Here is a 22,125-nt window from a genome sequence, read left to right as displayed (position 1 = left end):
AACAGTGAAGGTTATCAACGTCACAATGGCAAGAGCGAATTATTCAATTCCACAACGAATATTTATTTACAATTTGTGTGGGTGTACAGAATCTGCTAGTACTATTTGGAGATTGCTGAACAGAAGTTTCCGGGTATTCAAGTTCTGAGTCGTGATGCAGTTCACAAATTAGTGAATAAATTTTGTGAAACAGGAAGTATTCAACACAATAGCGTAAACGACAACGTACAGTGCTCACAGAGGCTTGACTCGACATTGCATATCGCCTGGAAAATTCGCCTAAAACTCTCTTAGACGTCTTTTGCAGTGAACTCAAATATTATTGATTGGTGACTCCATGGAGTGTCCTGTGCACCACTACCAGATAATGGATATACACTCCTGGAAATTGAAATAAGAACACCGTGAATTCATTGCCCCAGGAAGGGGAAACTTTATTGACACATTCCTGGGGTCAGATACATCACATGATCACACTGACAGAACCACAGGCACATAGACACAGGCAACAGAGCATGCACAATGTCGGCACTAGTACAGTGTATATCCACCTTTCGCAGCAATGCAGGCTGCTATTCTCCCATGGAGACGATCGTAGAGATGCTGGATGTAGTCCTGTGGAACGGCTTGCCATGCCATTTCCACCTGGCGCCTCAGTTGGACCAGCGTTCGTGCTGGACGTGCAGACCGCGTGAGACGACGCTTCATCCAGTCCCAAACATGCTCAATGGGGGACAGATCCGGAGATCTTGCTGGCCAGGGTAGTTCACTTACACCTTCTAGAGCACGTTGGGTGGCACGGGATACATGCGGACGTGCATTGTCCTGTTGGAACAGCAAGTTCCCTTGCCGGTCTAGGAATGGTAGAACGATGGGTTCGATGACGGTTTGGATGTACCGTGCACTATTCAGTGTCCCCTCGACGATCACCAGTGGTGTACGGCCAGTGTAGGAGATCGCTCCCCACACCATGATGCCGGGTGTTGGCCCTGTGTGCCTCGGTCGTATGCAGTCCTGATTGTGGCGCTCACCTGCACGGCGCCAAACACGCATACGACCATCATTGGCACCAAGGCAGAAGCGACTCTCATCGCTGAAGACGACACGTCTCCATTCGTCCCTCCATTCACGCCTGTCACGACACCACTGGAGGCGGGCTGCACGATGTTGGGGCGTGAGCGGAAGACGGCCTAACGGTGTGCGGGACCGTAGCCCAGCTTCATGGAGACGGTTGCGAATGGTCCTCGCCGATACCCCAGGAGCAACAGTGTCCCTAATTTGCTGGGAAGTGGCGGTGCGGTCCCCTACGGCACTGCGTAGGATCCTACGGTTTTGGCGTGCATCCGTGCGTCGCTGCGGTCCGGTCCGAGGTCGACGGGCACGTGCACCTTCCGCCGACCACTGGCGACAACATCGATGTACTGTGGAGACCTCACGCCCCACGTGTTGAGCAATTCGGCGGTACGTCCACCCGGCCTCCCGCATGCCCACTATACGCCCTCGCTCAAAGTCCGTCAACTGCACATACGGTTCACGTCCACGCTGTCGCGGCATGCTACCAGTGTTAAAGACTGCGATGGAGCTCCGTATGCCACGGCAAACCGGCTGACACTGACGGCGGCGGTGCACAAATGCTGCGCAGCTAGCGCCATTCGACGGCCAACACCGCGGTTCCTGGTGTGTCCGCTGTGCCGTGCGTGTGATCATTGCTTGTACAGCCCTCTCGCAGTGTCCGGAGCAAGTATGGTGGGTCCGACACACCGGTGTCAATGTGTTCTTTTTTCCATTTCCAGGAGTGTACTTAGAAGGAGAGACAGCATTGGTCGTATTTTTTTTGTTTTATTAACCGCAAAATCGATTTTCGGTCACTTACTGACTATCCTCAGTGATGTAATATACAATTTAAATTGGTAGGCACTGGTGTCAACAAACTTAGAGCGATCACATAAACTGTTTATGTGATCGCTCTAAGCTTGTTGACACCAGTGCCGACCAATTTAAATTGTATATTACAGCACTGAGGATGGTCACTAAGTGACCGAAAATCGATTTTGCGTTTAATAAAACAAAAAAATAAGACCAATGCTGTCTCTCCTTCTAAGAACTCAAATATCATGCACCTCTGTACAAAGAGGTATTAGCTGCTTGTGCTAAGGCCCTATAGAGTATGAGCAGTACAAGAACTTTGACCTGGTGATTCTGAACACAGGTTTAAGTTTTGTGAATGGGTTTTAAAACAAGTGCACGATGGTGAAATCGATCGTTACCTCATTCTGTTTTCAGATGAGGCTTGATTCCATTTACTGGGTATTTTAATTCCCAAAACTATCGACATTGGAGTGCAGATAGACCTGTTGTGCTTCATGAGGAATCCCTTGATGATGAGAAAATAGCGGTGTGATGATGATGATGAAGTCCCATACTCCTTGACAGAGCGTAGGGGAACGATGCAGGGAACCCACACCGCCGTACTAGGCAAGATCGTAGTGGAGGTTGTTTGTCATTGCCTTCCGCCAACTGTAATGGGGATGAATGTGGTGTGCAGTTGATGGTGACAGAATAATAGGCCCAATTTTTTTTAATGACACAGTTACAAGTGAAAGATATGTGAAAAACATTTTGCGAGCGTTTTTCAATGAAGTGAGTGAAAGAGAACGAAGCTTTGCATTCCAACCGGATTCGATAAGGGCTCATATTGTGGCCCATGTTTCTGTGCTTCCAATTCACCATGTGTTCGATGAAAGAGTGATTAGTAACAATATCTGGCCCACTAGAAGCGGACGATTTTTATTTGTGGGGTGCACTGAAGGACAAAGTGTACACAACAAATCTTCACACGATAGAGGATCTCAAGGATAATATCTATGAATCAATTAATTCACTATCTCAGAGAGAATTACATTGTGTGAATAATAATTTCTTGTGTGGATGTCAGAAATGCGTGAAAAATAATGGCAGGCAGTTGCAGCATCTTCTTGGGGGACACGGGTGAGTACAAAATTTATTTGCTCATATTTTAAATGTAGTCATGTGGTACCGCAGCAGTAGACAGGCGACACGGCATCTGATCTCCAGGCAACGGAGCGCTCGCGCTGCCCTGCATCTACTGGCCGCACAAGCGGTCATCACATAAATGGAGCAAGCTCTACATAAGATGGCCATTTGACTAGCGTAGGACTGCAGCTCCAAAGTGTACGAAGTCGCTATGTTGACTTGTTTTCCAGCAGTTTTGTTTGTGGTGTATAAAAGTGAATAAAGTCAGTATTATTGCTGTGTTTAGAATTGAATAATGTGACATGAAGTTGCTAATCAGCCAAGAGTATTTTTTACTTAAATTTAAAATGCATTAATTTTATAATATGTCGAATTTAGCAAATGGTAGCCAAGTTTTAAGTTGCTGTGTTGATTAAGGTACCGGTAAGATGATCAAGGTTTTAAATAACCAAACGGAGCAGAAATCGTGGTCTTTCGTCGTCATATTGCACAGCCAATCCGCTGCTTGGTACCCAACAATTCGAAGTTTAGATTACAGAACTCTTCGTACCAGTGAACTTAAAATCACAGTTATATTATCAGTGACTGAAGATTTCTAGCAGCGGTAAACTGGTTACTGTTTAAATACTTCTGTGCAGCAGATTTTTAAAATTATTTTATTGCTCCATTCCAAGCCTTAGTTCGCGCTTGTTATTGACTGCAAATGCTCTGCTTCCCAGTCAAAGTATTTATTGTATGCTATCTTGGCACTGTATTGCATTCAGTTAACAAATTTTATGTGAGACCACTATTCGAATAAATTTGTGTGTTTACTCGAATAAACAGATATTCCAAGAGTAACCCATCTATTATTGGCCACATTATCATGCTATAGGATTATTTCGTGGTATTTATCCTTCAACGATTTATATTCATTATCATTTATTCCATTAATTCTTTGCTAAAATTTTTGCTAATTAATGTGCTTCGCGAGTGAACCATACTTATAAAAGGGCTTAAAGCAACAGTGCGTGACTGAACCACTTTTGATTAAGCGAGCTACTCTGAAACTCTAGGTCGTGTACTTGCCTTAAATTGGTGAAGCTGATATAGTTGATCACGACAGCAATAACACCTAACTGGCAGGCAGAGTTACAAGGATCACCAACCTGTCGTTGAAGCAGGCGATTATATTCCTGACGCTTGAGTCAATATGTGTGACAGTACGGTGATATCAAGTAAAGTCAAATTAGACGCACTTTCGATTCTCAGAGTGGGAGCTGATTCAGTGTCACAATATCTCAAGTCTACGAAACGAGATAGCAGTAAATACCGTATAGAATAAAGAACTATAAGTTAATCCTTGATTAGGCCCAGCGGATCATGTTTGCTTCTGACTGCCAATTGCTTTTGCCGGACCTCCACAACTGTTGCACGAGGCATAGTGAATCCTACTACACTCTTCCAACCAAGGAAAAATGCTTGTAAGTACTGAGGACTGGACTCTATTGCACTGTTCAGAGGTTGAGGTAGAAGCTTATTACATGACATTTTCGCTCATATAAATACTGTACATACCCATATCCATTACTGAGAAATTATTTAGATTGTTACCAATGGTGGGAGACCATCATACAAGCACGTAACCTTAACACACAATATTTTGCGTGATACATACAGAGTGTTTCCGTAAGAGCATGCAAAAATGTAACAGTACATAGGGGATGATCCACTGAACAATTTGAGGTAGGGAACATGGGGTCGGAGAAGACAACTTAAGGAGATACCAGGAAAAAAATCACATTACCGTCTACTTTTTTATTTACATTAGTTAATTGCAAATGCCATCATTGACACAATGAATGTACAGTTTGTACCGTACCTTGTAAAATGTGCTGAAACTGATGGCCGTTATCAACGCAAGCATGACATCGGCGAGCAAGATTCTGATGCACCCTGACAAATATCCCTTGTGTGTTAAGAATCACATCACAGGCAGCTGCAATTCTGGCAACCAGTTCCATATCTGATGTCTCATACGCAAGTGACTCTAGATATCCCCATAGGAAATGATCAAGGGGATTCAGGTCAGGTGACCTCGCAGGCCATGGAATAGAATCTCCTCTTCCAATTCAGCGAGCAGGAAATACTGTACCGGTACTGATACATCGTATTGTACTGTACGTCTCTGAACAGCACTGATTAATGAATGGGTCTGTAGTTGATTAGTATCACTTTGTGTCATGGGAAAATGGAAGTACGACTCAACAGAGTCATCTTATGGACAAGTAAAGTAAACAAAACCTGCATCAGCAGCTCTGATTGATGAATGGGTCTGTAGTTGATTAGTAGCACGTTGTGTCATGGGAAAATGGAAGTACGACTCAACAGAGTCATCTTATGGACAAGTAAAGTAAACAAAATCTGCATCATCAGCTCTGATTAATGAACGGGTCTGTAGTTGATTAGTAGCACGTTGTGTCATGGGAAAATGGAAGTACGACTCAACAGAGTCATCTTATGGACAAGTAAAGTAAACAAAACCTGCATCATCAGCTCTGATTAATGAATGGGTCTGTAGTTGATTTGTAGCACGTTGTGTCATGGGAAAATGGAAGTACGACTCAACAGAGTCATCTTATGGACAAGTAAAGTCAACAAAACCTGCATCAGCAGCTCTGATTGATGAATGGGTCTGTAGTTGATTAGTAGCACGTTGTGTCATGGGAAAATGGAAGTACGACTCAACAGAGGCGTCTTATGGACAAGTAAAGTAAACAAAACCTGCATCATCAGCTCTGATTAATGAATGGGTCTGTAGTTGATTAGTAGCACGTTGTGTCATGGGAAAATGGAAGTACGACTCAACAGAGTCATCTTATGGACAAGTAAAGTAAACAAAACCTGCATCATCAGCGCTGATTAATGAATGGGTCTGTAGTTGATTAGTAGCACGTTGCGTCATGGGAAAATGGAAGTACGACTCAACACAGTCATCTTATGGACAAGTAAACTAAACAAAATCTGCATCATCAGCTCTGATTAATGAACGGGTCTGTAGTTGATTAGTAGCACATTGTGTCATGGGAAAATGGAAGTACGACTCAACAGAGTCATCTTATGGACAAGTAAAGTAAACAAAATCTGCATCATCAGCTCTGATTAATGAACGGGTCTGTAGTTGATTAGTAGCACGTTGTGTCATGGGAAAATGGAAGTACGACTCAACAGAGTCATCTGATGGCCAAGTAAAGTAAACAAAACCTGCATCATCAGCTCTGATTAATGAATGGGTCTGTAGTTGATTTGTAGCACGTTGTGTCATGGGAAAATGGAAGTACGACTCAACAGAGTCATCTTATGGACAAGTAAAGTCAACAAAACCTGCATCAGCAGCTCTGATTGATGAATGGGTCTGTAGTTGATTAGTAGCACGTTGTGTCATGGGAAAATGGAAGTACGACTCAACAGAGGCGTCTTATGGACAAGTAAAGTAAACAAAACCTGCATCATCAGCTCTGATTAATGAATGGGTCTGTAGTTGATTAGTAGCACGTTGTGTCATGGGAAAATGGAAGTACGACTCAACAGAGTCATCTTATGGACAAGTAAAGTAAACAAAACCTGCATTATCAGCGCTGATTAATGAATGGGTCTGTAGTTGATTAGTAGCACGTTGCGTCATGGGAAAATGGAAGTACGACTCAACACAGTCATCTTATGGACAAGTAAACTAAACAAAATCTGCATCATCAGCTCTGATTAATGAACGGGTCTGTAGTTGATTAGTAGCACGTTGTGTCATGGGAAAATGGAAGTACGACTCAACAGAGTCATCTTATGGACAAGTAAAGTAAACAAAATCTGCATCATCAGCTCTGATTAATGAACGGGTCTGTAGTTGATTAGTAGCACGTTGTGTCATGGGAAAATGGAAGTACGACTCAACAGAGTCATCTTATGGCCAAGTAAAGTAAACAAAACCTGCATCATCAGCTCTGATTAATGAATGGGTCTGTAGTTGATTAGTAGCACGTTGTGTCATGGGAAAATGGAAGTACGACTCAAAAGAGTCATCTTATGGACAAGTAAAGTCAACAAAACCTGCATCATCAGCTCTGATTGATGAATGGGTCTGTAGTTGATTAGTAGCACGTTGTGTCATGGGAAAATGAAAGTACGACTCAACAGAGTCATCTTATGGACAAGTAAAGTAAACAAAACCTGCATCATGACTTCCTGGTAATCAGGCTCGTCCTCTTCCTTTCCTTGCAGGAAATAAAGAAGGTACATATAAATAAACAGCGCAGTATGTGTAAACTTGTAAATAAGCTGGAAAACAGTAATATTAGACAAAGCGGTAGACAAGTCTACTTCCACATCTCCTTAATCTGGCTTCTCCGACTCCAGACTGCCTATCTCAAACTGTTCAGTGGAGCAATCTCTATGTCTTGTTACATCTGTGCACGCTCTTTTGGAAACACTGTGTATGTAACAGTGGCCCCGAACGAGGATATGCTGAGTGCAACTCGTTCTATGTTGCTGTAAGCTAAGCCAAATAAAGTAGAATTATGGCCAGTTGGTCATATATTTTAAAAATATAATATTCAATAATTTTTTAATGCAGGATAAAAACAGCCCACCCTTTGCACACATTCTATTGTAATGGCCTGCATTCGATACCAACGAAGGGATCATCAACTGAATAAGTTACAGGTGCTTATAATTTTTTAAAATCAAAACGGGAGAATAACAACCATGTAAAAAACCTTAATCAATATTAGAAGTATTAAAAATAGGTAAAGTATTATTTACATTAATTAACATTGCATGGAGATGTAATAAAAACATATGAGCTAATGTGCTCAAGTCAGATAAGTAAAAGTTATCTTGTAAAGCCAACATTAAAAGCATGAGTGTAGCAAGCCTCCAGGACTGACATTAGACTGAAAGATTTGTCAACTGATTTTGCCGCTAAATGGAAACAGCGCAGTGCACACCACCTATGGGGCATGAAAAGTACAGAGTGGCACACATTAAGAAAACAGTTACTTTACGAATGGAAACAGTTATAAGAAGAGACCAAGTTTAACAACAGGAGTATAAAGATAGGTAATAAACGAAATGCTGTAAAATGAAGCAGCAGTTATACGTGTCACCTGTCCAGTGCAGTCAACATTAAAGTGCTTCAAGTAACAGTATTAACATAGTAGGAGTAATAGCAACGGGATACTATAAAAACAGTTAAAAGATGAGGAAAGTGATGTCTGAGAACTATGTGTAACGACCTAGAGCCAAAGAACGGCAGTATGTCAAATAGCTGCGAATAGCGGTTGAAGGCATTTGAAGAAAGTTTCATTATTCAGTTACAGCCATTAATTGAGACCGACTGTCAGTAACACACAGATGCTTAAAAGTTTCCAGTTCTACATGAAACCTATAACCTTTCCTTTCTTTATGGAAGATAGTAACCTCATCTACTCTCCTAAGTTTCTGGCCTGTAAAAAGCATGTGATCCGCGAAGGACGAATTATGCACATTGGTATTCTTTCTTTCTGATGAATGTTCCTTAAATCTGATACTGATGACTGTTCCAGTCTGTCTTATGTAACAAACTGAGCAAGTGTCACAGGTGACTTTATAAACCCTTGAATTACACAAAGGAATATTCGAAGATGTCAAATTTTGAATTAGGTTCTTCTGCAAACTGCTATTTATGGAAAAATCAACTTTGCATCCATATCCTTTTTCTTGCAGACATGGAATTCTATATAAAATAGTCCCTAAGAACAGTTTTGTGAAAATTTGTTACCTTCCTCGTTGTCATTATTAGCAATATTGGCTAAAGTAGTAACTCTGCTGCTAGTTTTCTCTTTGAAAATGTTATGGGATAGGGAAGGTATTAACTGCTATGGTTCTTATTAAGTTCATTTTAACTTTACATTCTTTGGTTAGTCTTCAAGATTGTAGTATTCAATAATTATAGATTGCAGCAGCCAGCTGGTCAGTAAACGTAGAACAGGTGCTTTCACTACTGAGTCGGTTAGTCTCCAAAGAATTCACATACTGTCTGAAACACCTGTATTACTTCCTGTTCCTGTAGAGTTGTGGCGGGAGTGTGGAAAGTGTCCCCATGCAGTGCAAACTATATGCCCAATCCGACTGCCTCTCAATCTCTGCACGAATGGAGTTGCTGATGTGATAACGTTTGGAGACTGCCTGAACAATGCCGCTCGCATTGTTGCTAATTCGTCAGCTGGCACTATGGTCTGTCATCTTGGTTCATCAGTGGCTACCTGATATTAGCTGTAGAAGATGATAGATAGCATAGTGTAGTATCAGCAGGGTGCTGATGGAGTGTCTCACAGTAACAGTAGCAGGACGTTGTGATTACTGGAGTGGTCTCCATGGGCGTGGACAATATGGAAGAGAAGAGCTTCCGTGTTTGGGTGTGCCAATGACCAGAAGTGAGTTTCCCGATTGGTTGGTGCACCAACGTGGACAGCCAATTTTGCCTCCCAAGAACAGTGTACCACACTCAGCCATGTAACACGAAGTACGAACTAGGCATGGCGGTTATCACTGAAACAACCGGTTTTCGGTTATATCGGTGTTTTTGAGCTTAAGTTTAACCTCACTATGAAAGCGGCACAAAATAACCGGTTTTTTAAATAATCGATTTTCGTTATTTTATTACTACTATTTTACGTAAATAACTTGCACTGAACAAAGACTGAAAAATTCTAAGACATCTTCACACTTTTGCTTTCGAAGGTTCAAGATACGTAGAATGTTAATATAAAATAAAACAATAAAAGAAAAATTAGTCTGTTCACTGTTACCGACTTGTCTCGGAAGATAATGATTGAGTGAGTGACTAAACTATTTGGGCATTACGAACAATCAGGGCTAAAGGATAAAGACAACTCTATTTTTCTTGTTAAGTTATCCTTTTACAAGGGCTAGTTGCACCGTCTAATAGACCACATCACACGGCAACAGGTACATCATTGTCTCAGCAATAGTATACTGATTCTTAAGTGTTCACTGCTCCTTTCTACCGATTCGGTTTTTCCTGTTGTCTTTGATAATCCAATATTTAAAAACAACGGAAAATTTGCCAATAAACATTAATAATCCAGAATGAAATTTTCACTACAGCGGAGTGTTCGCTAACGTGAAGCTCTCTGAAAAATTAAAACTTCGTGCTAGACTGAGTATCGGATGTGGGAGCTTTGCCTTTTGCGGACAAGTGCTCTACCCACTGAGCTACCCAAGCACGACTCACGGCCCCTCCTCATAGCTGTACTTCCGCCAGTATCTTGTCTCCTACCATACGAACTTCACAGAAGCTCTCCTGCAGAACTTGCAGGACTGGCACCATTGTGGAGAAACGGCTTAGCTACAACCTTGGAGAATGAAATCTTGATTCTTCAGAGAAGGTGCGCTGGTATAAAGCTTACTGGCAGATTAAAACCGTGTGCTGGACCGAAATTCGAATGTGGAGCCTTTGCCTTTTGCAAGTGCTCTAAAGATTGAGCTACCCAAGCTTGGCGCACGACCCTTTCTCATAGCTTCACTTCTGCCAGTACCTCATCTCCGACCTTCCAAACTACACAGAAGGTCTCCTGCGAAAATTGCAGGACGACTTCCGGCAGAAAACAATTTTAAGCTTCCAGAGAGTTTCATGTCAGTGCACACTTCAGAGTGAAAATTTCATTCTGTTTACATCCCCCAGGCTGTGGCTAAACCTTGTCTCCACAACATCTTTTCTTCCACAAGTACTAGCCCTGGTTCAAATAGGTCAAATGGTTCTAAGCACTATGGGACTTAACATCTGAGATCATCAGTCCCCTAGACTTAGAAGTACTTAAACCTAACTAACCTAAGGACATCACACACATCCGTGCCCGAGGCAGGATTCGAACCTGCGACCGCAGCAGCAGCGCGGTTCCGGACTGAAGCGCCTAGAACCGCTCGGCCACAACGTCCGGCCTGCTAGTCCTGCAAGTTTCGCAGGAGAACTTCTGCGAAGTTTCGAAGGTAGGACATGAGGTACCAGCGGACATAAAGCTGTGAAGACGAGTCGTGAGTCGCTCTTGGATAGCTCAGCTGGTACAGTTTGCCTTAGGCAGTGCAGTGGTGCAGATGTGCTGTTTGTGTCCTCAATGTGGAGCGGGCGCTCGTGTTGTTTACTCAGTAATCGGCCATTTCGTGTGCGCCGGTAATGAGTAGTACAGTATATGTAAAGATAATCAACAACGCAACTTGGGAACAGATCCTTTGGGAAACGAAACAAGACCTTAATTTTTGCCACGCTGAGGCCAATGAGGGTACTATGGACGTCGATGGTGCTGGTTTGGGACACCGCACAATCAGCATATTTGTACTTCTGTTGGACTCCCAGTAGAAGACGTCGAGTTGGCACTTTGCCTGTACGGCACAGTGCATAGTCATGTTAATGAAAGATGGACGCAATTCCGAACATATCCTGTCCTGAACGGAGTCCGACAGGTCTGAACTTGTTCTCACATATCTGTGTATTGGAGTGCCATCGTCATTTACCTCGGACAACCAAAATCCTGTTCTAGATGTGAGAAGGAGTGGCACCTCTGATCCGAATGCATCCAATGCTGGAAGACGCAGCTGCTGCTTACAGACATGGTACTGCCATCACAGCCGACACAGCTTGCCGTGACTTAAGTTGCCGCCCTCACGACTGCTGCCACTTCACCATAGCATCTGACACCCTCTTATGATGTAACACAGCATCCTCCGATGCAGTGGCAATATGAAACGTCCGTTATCCGTGTTGCAGACTCCACTCTGACAGCACCGTCCCCAAAGACAGATGACAAGGTTCATGACGATAGAATGGCGATAGACTCACTGATCTTGCTAGCTGTGGCTTTTGTGCAAGAGCATCGTGAGTCAAGTCTTCACCTACCACAGATGGACACACCCAAAATCAACGATACCCTAAGCGTTGTAAGCAGAGGCGCAGAGCAACTTCAGAAAGACTTGGGATCATCAGCTGGAGGGTGAGGTCTCCTTCTGTCACGACACGCTCCCATGGAGGCAGCCACCACTGGCTGCTGTCTGGGAACGCAGAATGGGAACGAGGAAGTTATGTATTACCCACAGCTGAGCGATTAGCCATCAGTCTACGAGATGGGTACTGCCCCCACCCCTTCCCCCCACGCGACCATCTTGTGCCCTGAGGAGACGATGAAAGATGGTCTTGCTGTACGTTCAGCAACGTGGGAAAAGGACGTTACACTGTAGGGGCCCGTGCCAGTGTTGTGGGCACTTTAGGAACTGGTCCAGTCGAATTTGAAAAAAATGCAGCTTGATGCTCAACAGACATTTCTGACCTAATGAGTTACATAGCACCTGCAGTTCGATGACAGGTTTATCGTATCACTACAGTTAACCTCAATATGACTGGAACAATGGTCAGGCTCCATATGCTGCAAGAGATGCTTCCACTTTATTGCAAAAAGTTCCCATAGCTTCCCTCCCTGACTTCTATGGTTATGTGACATGACATCGATGGATTGGACTGGCAGCAGTTCGTGATACTAGTGCAGGATGGTACTGAAATCGAAGATGTGACCTACCTCCCTTTAGGTAGGAGGATGGCGATCGTGGCACTGGGCACACGTATTATTAACGTTTACTTCCATCCGGAACCAACAAACGCTGCGAAAGATTGCAGTTCTACTTGGAGGAAATCGTCTCTGTTTCTTGGTTGTTACGATTAATATACTTCGGTGGCGATTTTAACAGTTTTTTCCACCGCAATCACTGGATCCCTTATTTTTCCACTTGTCAAGAACTTCGGATACTGGTGCGGGACCTGCTTCTCATCGTTACTAAGGGGGAAGTACAAGGCGACCACCATGGACACACATATCTCACCAGTCACTGCCTTTCGTCTTGATCGCATCTACGTTTCACACGATCTTGCCCCAGGAGTGTTGAACGCCGAGCGATGGCCACTTGCCTTCTCTGACCGTAGTGCCTTCATATGATATGTGTGGTCACCATGTGATCTGTAAGATGAACGCAACAGATTCCAGGACCCAGAATTCCGTCAGATTATCGCCGCCATATAGGCGGACCGTCAACGACGTCTTCCATGATAGTTCGACATTGGCAAGGTGGATGGAATATGCAAATCATGCGTTCTGAAGGATGCTAATACAATATGGAAAGGACATAGTTGCATGGCATCGTCTTACTTTGTTGGGCTTTTATTGCACGTTACTTCACGAACTAGCATCCCAACCGTTGTCACCAGACCCACAGATGGTAAACCGCTGTATTAAAGCCACAATATTTTCTCTTACATGGCGAAAATTGGAAGAGGTTGTGTGGTCGCGGTGTCAAGACCGAGCGACCGGCGAAACCCCATCAGCGGTTCTGGCGCTGCAGTCCGGAACCGCGGGACTCCTACGGTCGCAGGTTCGAATCCTGCCTCGGGCATGGGTGTGTGTGATGTCCTTAGGTTAGTTAGGTTTAAGTAGTTCTAAGTTCTAGGGGACTTATGACCTAAGATGTTGAGTCCCATAGTGCTCAGAGCCATTTGAACCATTTTTGAACCAAGCGAAACCCCATCTTTGGGCAACATCGTGCTCGATAGCCATTGACGCCAACAAGAATCAACCAAGGACTTCACTTTATCGGATGGTCGATCTTTAACGATCCAGGCGGCCATTGAGAAAACCACTGAAGACCATTACACGACTTTACCAGGAAAAGAATATATTGGAGGGGGATGATAAAGACATTTTACAGCACATGTCACGCACCCTCAGTGTCACAGCAGCATCATCGCATTTAGCGGAGATTATGCAGGAGGACATAGAAAACGAGTTAGACAAGATGCCATGTTGGATCGCCATGCACCGAGAGAGATGATGACCCCCAGTTTCAGCATGCCAGCTGCTTTCGTCGATGGACAACTCATTCCTATACGTAAGCATTCAAGAGGACGAACGATCGAGGACTACCGCCTGATTACAATGTTAAATTCGGACTACAAGATCTTTGATTGGCTTCTGGCGGCGCGAGTAAAGAGTGTACTACCACTAATCTTTTCAATGGAGCGAACGACACAGGGAGAAGAGACCAAGATGCAAACGGCCACGAGCGAATGTAGAAATTTGATAGCTATCACCAAATCCTATACCTTCTAGCTGCTGTGATCTTAACTGATTCAACCATGCTTTCGACAGAGTGCATCATAATTTTCTTACCTCAGTTCTGGCTTCTCACATGACTACTTCGACGTAGTTTTGCACCTTTCACAACAAGGAGCATCATCCAATATACTGGTAAATGGACGTACAATGGGTCCCTTACCGATCTGGCGTCCGGTTCGATAAGGATGCCCATTCTGCATAACCTTTTAAGCGATCGGACTGGTACTGACCATAGGAGGGCTGAAACACAGGCTCTCGGTGATTAGGTTGAGGAGCCACACTATCCACTGCAGAGTGTATGCTGCAAAACTTCTACTGCTGGCCCAATCAGCTGTTGAGGTGCACACCGTGCTTGAATGGATCAAGTCATGTGGATTGGCGGCGAGAAGCCACATGAACGTTGCCAAGGCGGTGGTGATGCATATTGGAAGGAGCCTCCAGGAGGACTGCATAGCTCCTATCCCACAGGTGGATGTGAGTAGATATTTGGGAATTACCTTCACACAGGACATGCAATGTACGGCTATCATGGTCTGTAGACGACTACTGCAGGAGATATGCACAGAAGTCCACCAGAATCAACTCTGACGCACAGACCTACTACAGCGTCTTGAGCACCTTAGTTTTCACGTGGTGAACAAGCAGACATACATGGCTCAGGTTGTCCTACTACCGACAGCGATGACATGCTGACTGAAGGCGGTGTTTGGATTAGCAGTGAGCTTCCTATTTAAATTCCGCTGACACACGCTCACCCTCTCACTCTCCCTCTGCGTGAAGGTCGACCGGAACTTAGAAATGTACGAGCGAGTGGTGCAGCCCTATATTTGCTCACTGGAGAAATTGTGGACCCATTGACAAGCTTCACTTCCCCTAGAATATCCTATGCCTGGAGGATACTTCCAAACCACGAAGACTCTCTCACATGGTTTAAAGACACATCCATCCACTTGTTCCGTCACAAGGTGGAGAGCTCAGCTATTAGTAAAACATAAAAATACTGTTATAACCAAGGCCTTACAATTGTGAAAAATTTCTGTTATTTTGAGCTAAAATACTGGTATCGGTTTTTACAGACAGGTTGACTTTTCCCATCCCTGGCAAGGAACAGTGCTTGTACAAAGATGCTAACCAACAGAGATTGAAGACGAGTGTCATGCCTTGTCAAATGGCAATCACTTTTAAACCAGGCAAAAAGTTCTACAGCTAAGGAATTCAGGTTCATCTCATCCAGAGTGCAAAGGAGCTTTGCAATGGTACAATGGACATTTGGAGTGCGTATCTCGCAAGAGGCCCTTGATTGCAGCAATACAAAAAGCTCCACGTTTTCTGTGGGACGGACAAGACAGAAAATGGACAGTTGCTGATTGACATGTAGTGTGCTGCTACTTCCTCGCCTTGTATCTTGGGCGTAAGCATGGCTATGTTGCCGACTGGCAAGGATCGCTATTTCGGGTAATATCTTTGCATACCAGCAGAAAGCGGAGCCCGTCTTCTTGGAAAAATGTTAGACAGCGGGAAGATACAATATTCTAAACGTGAACTTGAACATCATTCGGGGATTAGGCCTTAGACCTGCTGTAACTACCCGACTACGGCCTACAAGGTAGCAAGAGGAGCGGTCTATGACTGTGGGACATGTGATCGAAATGTCGCCAGTCCCTCCAGCCGTAATTTCCATTAGACGAATCCTGATAATTCCACTGCTTTTTTATCCTAGCAGCTTCTCATTTGGCATCACAAGGGCAGAATGGATCCCGTACAAGACATTCCTAACTGAGACAAAATCCGAGTAGGTGCCGCGAATTGAACTTGGTTTGTAGTTTCTTTGCCTTTGTGATGTAATAGTTGCAAGTAAATTTCTTCTTCTGTGAAAGTAAGTGTTCTGACGCTCTTAAAACAAAGATATACTTTCTACTCATAAAAAGGATATTCTTCTTGTAGTTAAAATTAATTTCATAAGAACAAATAATTACTGACTCCTGTGCCGTTGCAGGGTAAACAAATTGGGCACTTTTCCCGGCGAGTAATGTGGCCATTATTCCCGATCGGACAGCTGCTGGCTTTAGTGGTTCACAGATGAAACTATCAGACAGGAACAAACAAAAAGGAACTACGTTTGTAGCCCAAAAGACTTTGTTGAAACAAGTGGTATGGTAAAAAGGTATTACTCTAAATATAAGTGAGGCAACAAGACTAGTATAACTTGCTTACATCACATTAGATAACTAAAAATCAGAAAAGTTTTTACTAAAATATAACGGAACAAACTTCCTGTGTCAAACTCACTGACAAAAATGATGGTGTACATTGGAACTAATTTGACCACTTCTCGATAGGCAGCAGCACTATTCAGGGCAAAACATATGCAATGGCCACTTTTACCGTCCGGGCCACGTTACCCTACCTTGCCTTCCAACTGTCAAAAATCGGGCGAAACTATCTTTTTATTTCGTGCAATGTAGCAATTTTGTGTGCTCCACTTCCAGGTAATACCAGTAATCAAGACTCATTTCGATTTCCTTGTTAAGTGAGTAGTTGATATAACTCGCTGGGCGACTGAGAAATGGGTTGTGTTTCATTATTGAATAAAAGGACTTGTGCAGGAATAGAATCTCTTCTTAACTGTACGTGGACGGCGAGGTAAGCGTTAAGATTGGAAATTTTGTCACGTCCATTGCCAAATTTCAGCTTCTCACAACATATTAGGCATTGACGCAGGGTGTCAAAAAAAAAAAAAAATTAACCACGCGGTCACACCTCGAGGCTAACCCTGCTCTGCTACTGAACTGATCAACGGGTTATGGTTAATTGCCCATATTTTTTCCAGTCCTTGCAGCTATATTCAGTTTCAACATTGCTTGTATGTTGTCAGCATATTGCATTGTACACTGTGGTGACAAAAATCATGGGATAGCGAATCGTATATACACATGTGGCGGTTGTCTCTCTTACACAAGGTATAAAAGGACAGTGCACTGGCAGAGCCGTCATTTGTACTCGGGTGGTTCACGTGAAAAGGTTTCCGACGTGGTTATGGCCGCACGACGGGAACTAACAGACTTCGAACGCGAAACGGTATTTAGAGCTAGCTGCAATGGGAATTCCATTTCCGAAATAGTTGGGGAATTCAATATTCCGAGATACACAGGGTCAAGAATGTGCCGAGCATAACAAATTTCAGGCATTACCTCTCAAGTTGGACAGCGCAGTGGCCGATGATCTTCACTTAACGACCGTGTGCACTGGCGTTTGCATAGGGTTGTCAGTTCTAGCAGACTAACAGACTGCGTGAAATAACGGCAGAGATAAATGTGAAACGTACAACGAACGTATTCGTTAGGACAGTGCCGTGAAATGTGGCGTTAATGGGTTACGGAAGCAGACAACCCATGAGAGTGCCTTTGTTAGCTGCACATCGTCTGCTGCTCCTCTCCTGTGTTTGTGACCATATCAGTTGGACGCTAGGTGACTGGGGAACTGTGACCTGGTCACAAAAGTCCCATTACAATTGGTATGAGCTGATGACAGGGTTCGAGTGTGGTGCAGACCTCAAGAAGCCATGGACCCAAGTTGTCAACAAGGCACTGTGCAAGCTGGTGGTTGTACCATAATGATCCATAACGAGATTTTCACTCCGCAGCGGAGTGTGCGCTGATATAAAACTTGCTGGCAGATAAAACTGTGTGTCGGACCGAGACTTGAACTCGGGACCTTTGCCTTTCGCGGGAAAGTGCTCTACCAACTGAGCTACCCAAGCACGACTCACGACCCGTCCTCACAGCTTTACTTCTGCTAGTACCTCGTCTCCTACCTTCCAAACTTTACAGAAGCTCTCCTGCGAACCTTGCAGAACTAGCATACCTGAAAAAAGATATTGCGGAGACAGTTTTAATCTGCCAGTAAGTTTCATATCAGGGCACACTCCGCTGCAGAGTGAAAATCTCATTCTGGAAACATCCCCCAGGCTGTGGCTAAGCCATGTCTCCGCAATATCCTTTCTTTCAGGAGCGCTAGTTCTGCAAGGTTCACAGAAGAGCTTCTGTAAAGTTTGGAAGGTAGGAGACGAGGTACTGACAGAAGTGAAGCAGTGAGAACGGGGCGTGACTCGTGCTTGGATAGCTCAGTTGGTAGAGCACTTGCCCGCGAAAGTTAAAGGTCCCGAGTTCGAATCTCGGTCCGGCACACAGTTTTAATCTGCCAGGAAGTTCCATAATGATGTTGGCATCAACTGAACCGATCATTGGAAGTACCTATGTTAGGCTCCTTGGAGGCTATTTGCAGCCATTAATGGACTTCGTGTTGCCAAACAACGTTTGGAGCTTTTATGAATGACAATGCGCCCCGTCACAGGGACATAATAATTCGCGATTGGTTTGAAGAACATTCTGGATAATTCGAGCGATTGATTTTTCCACCCTGATCGCCTGACACGAATCCCGTCGAATATTTATGGGACATAATCAGAGGTCAGTTTGCGCACAAAATCCTGTACCTGCAGCATTTTTGCAATTGTGGCGGCATGGCTCAAAATTCCTGCATTGGTCTTCGAATGACCTGTTTTAACCATGTCACATCGAGTTGCTGCACTACGCGGGCAGAAGAAGGTCCGACAGGATATCAGGAGACATTTTCTTCCCAGGATAAAATTCAGGCATCTGTTGCAAATAAATTTTATTATATTTTACCGGTTTCTAAAAATTAGTATGTCATCTTCAGAAGCCATCAAAATTAGGAATGATATGAATCCTTAGACTTTGGCTGTATATTTACGTGATGTATGAAAAATATATTACAGAAACATACTTTGTTTTGGTTTTGCAGATGTCAATATCTTCTTCATTGAAGCATAATTCCATGGCATGTCCAGAAATATACATACTGTATGTGATTATTTTAAATACTGATTGACAATTTACAGTAACTGAATGACATCTACGTGTCTACGAGTATTGTGCTAGCAATATATATATATATATATATATATATATATATATATATATATATATATATATATATATATATATATACCGGGTGATCAAAAGTCAGTATAAATTTGAAAACTGAATAAATCACGGAATAATGTAGGTAGTGAGGTACAAATTGACACACATGCTTGGAATGACATGGGGTTTCATTAGAACCAAAAAAAATACAAAAGTTCAAAAAATATCCGACAGATGGCGCTTCATCTGATCAGAATAGCAATAATTAACATAACAAAGTAAGAGAAAGCAAAGATGATGTTCTTTACAGGAAATGCTCAATATGTCCACCATCAATCCTCAGCAATAGCTGTAGTCGAGGAATAATGTTGTGAACAGCACTGTAAAGCATGTCCGGAGTTACGGTGAGGCATTGGCGTCGGATGTTGTCTTTCAGTATCCCTAGAGATGTCGGTCGATCACGATACACTTGCGGCTTCAGGTAACCCCAAAGCCAATAATCGCATGAACTGAGGTCTGGGGACCTGGGAGGCCAAGCATGACGAAAGTGGCGGATGAGCACACGATCATCACCAAACGACGCGCGCAAGAGATCTTTCTCGCGTCTAGCAATACTTTTTTTATGGTTCTAATAAAACCCCATGTCATTCCAAGCATGTGTGTCAATTTTTACCTCTCTACCTACATTATTCCGTGGTTTATTAAGTTTTCAAATTTATACTGACTTTGTGATCACCCGGTATATGCATTTGAAAGAACATGACATGTAGTTCTAGTATATCGAAGGAATGGACTAATTTTCACGTTTTATAAGAGATACTATGCAATCAAAATAGTTGTGTTTTTAATGCAAATTGATCATTCAACAAATATTTTGAATTTACGTGAGAATGTTTATGTTTTTCAAATTCTTCGAATAGATTCATTTTGTAGCCCTTGTCAACTATACGTAAAATTCGTATGTTAAGCATAGATGGCGGAGAAAATGTGTGTTTCTCTGTTTTGAGATGCTTTGCAAAAGTTGAGTTACATGAATTCTTGGCATTTTTGTTAAGCAAGTGCTCACGAAAGTGAATATTCCATGATTTTTGTCACTTCAGTGTTTATCTTCTTAGTTGCTGGATTTCGTGTAACTGATTATTCTCTATATCTGTACTCTACGAAGAATGAGCGTAGGTGTATGACATGGGTATTGACGGGGTTAACATCAACTGGTGTTTGTCTACTTGGTGGCTCTACCTCGTTGATGATACAGCTTGTAGGACTGCACTCTGATGTTGCAAATAATAATCCTCCTCTTTTATAGGATGTCTGCATTCTATTGTGCGGAATTTTTAGCGTTGCGGCGTTGCGACGTTCTACATAAAACACCTGTCTTTCGGCTATAGAGGCGATTTAGAATATTCTGCCTAACCAAAACCGATTTTATGTCTCTTACAAGTGTTCTGCAAGCTACGTTCTTTAAATTAGTGTTTGGCTGTTAATTGAAGATCAAAACACATTTTCGGTATGGTTTATTGATATCTTACTAGTTCTTAACTTGATAGATAAACCAATGTTGCTGATCCACGTTTATAGCAATTTGTGGAAGAAATGTGTTTACATCTTACAGTTTGACTATAAAGATCTAAAGAGTGCGAATCAAGCATGAACAGTACTATAACAAGCAACTGGAAGTACACTCTGTACAGCCGGCCGGTGTGGCCGTGCGGTTCTAGGCGCTTCAGTCTGGAACCGCATGACCGCTACGGTCGCAGGTTCGAATCCTGCCTCGGGCATGGATGTGTGTGATGTCCTTAGGTTAGTTAGGTTTAAGTAGTTCTAAGTTCTAGGGGACTGATGACCACAGAAGTTAAGTCCCATAGTGCTCAGAGCCATTTGAACCATTTGAACACTCTGTACAACTTTCAGTTTACTGTTACTGGCTACTATATCAAAAAAGTCTTTTCTTTCCTGCAGGAAAATATCCATAATTATACTGAAATTGACCTGTCGATGTCGTATGATTACTGGAAAGCCTCATTCGACTTTACCTCAACCTCAGATGTAAGTCCTATTGAACTACTGAGCATCTGCGCTCTCACAAGAAAAGATATATGTGAAATGCAGCTAGGATCCCAACAGATGAAGGATTTAATTCAGTAAGTAAGCATCTATGTGTGGATATCCGTGATTTTTTACAGTTTTATAATCAAGAGGGCATTTGAAAAAGTCCGATATCTTAATGTTGTTTGCAGGTCCCAGGTATCTTTCGACGTGGTTATTCTAGAGAGGTTCATGCATCACTGCTACTATGGCTTGGTGCACAAGCTGGGATCCCCACCGATGATTGGCTTCGTCTCTCTGGGCGCTCCCAGCCCGGCACTAGCAGCGCTGGGAAATCCCAACAACCCCTCCTGCTCCCCTGATATAATGGTCGGCTACTCGGACCACATGTCCTTCTGGGAGAGGCTGTATAATGCGTACGTAACAGCACGCTTCCATTACATATGGAATTATAAAATGATATCAGATCAAGAAGAGGTACTTAAAAAGCATTTCGGCGCTGATCTCCCCCCTATACGTGATTTTGAGAGAAACTTCAGCCTCCTTCTTGTAAACAATCACTTCAGCATGAACTACCCACGGCCGAGGCTGCCTGGTGTGATAGAGCTGACGGGACTGCATCTAGAAAAAGAGCGGAAGCCACTTCCACAGGTATGTATAAATTTAATGTTCAGCAATTTAATCAAAGCTCTTATCTTTTTCTTCTCACGACTGTACTAAACACATCATTAATACATATATACTAGCTTTTTACCTGCGGATTTGCCTGCATGCACCTAAGTGTACCACACACTTATAGCATACATCTCTTCCTGTCCCCTCTCTCTGTGCCTCTCCTCCTTCCTCTCTCTTTCCATCTCCTTCTTCCCCATCTCTCTCTCCATCTCCTCTTCCTCTTTTCTCTGTCCATCTCCTCCTATTTCTGTCGATCTCGTACCTATCTCTTCGTATAT

The 22,125-nt window shown here is 43.2% G+C and overlaps 1 protein-coding gene across 1 annotated transcript in view; it reads left to right on the top strand.

The window, feature by feature from the left end:
- LOC126199626 (UDP-glycosyltransferase UGT5-like) overlaps positions 1 to 22,125 on the top strand; it is a 61,476-nt gene that overhangs the window by 5,018 nt on the left and 34,333 nt on the right. The window contains exons 3-4 of the mRNA XM_049936551.1: positions 21,086 to 21,267; positions 21,364 to 21,823. Coding sequence (XP_049792508.1) covers positions 21,086 to 21,267; positions 21,364 to 21,823 — 642 coding nt within the window. The remainder of the gene's footprint in view (positions 1 to 21,085; positions 21,268 to 21,363; positions 21,824 to 22,125) is intronic.

This window comes from Schistocerca nitens, chromosome 8 (genome assembly GCF_023898315.1).
Source record: "Schistocerca nitens isolate TAMUIC-IGC-003100 chromosome 8, iqSchNite1.1, whole genome shotgun sequence".
In the NCBI taxonomy this organism is placed as follows: Eukaryota; Metazoa; Arthropoda; class Insecta; order Orthoptera; family Acrididae; genus Schistocerca; species Schistocerca nitens.
The sequence above is the reverse complement of the archived record's forward strand: the minus strand, read 5'-3'. Positions and strand labels throughout refer to the sequence as shown.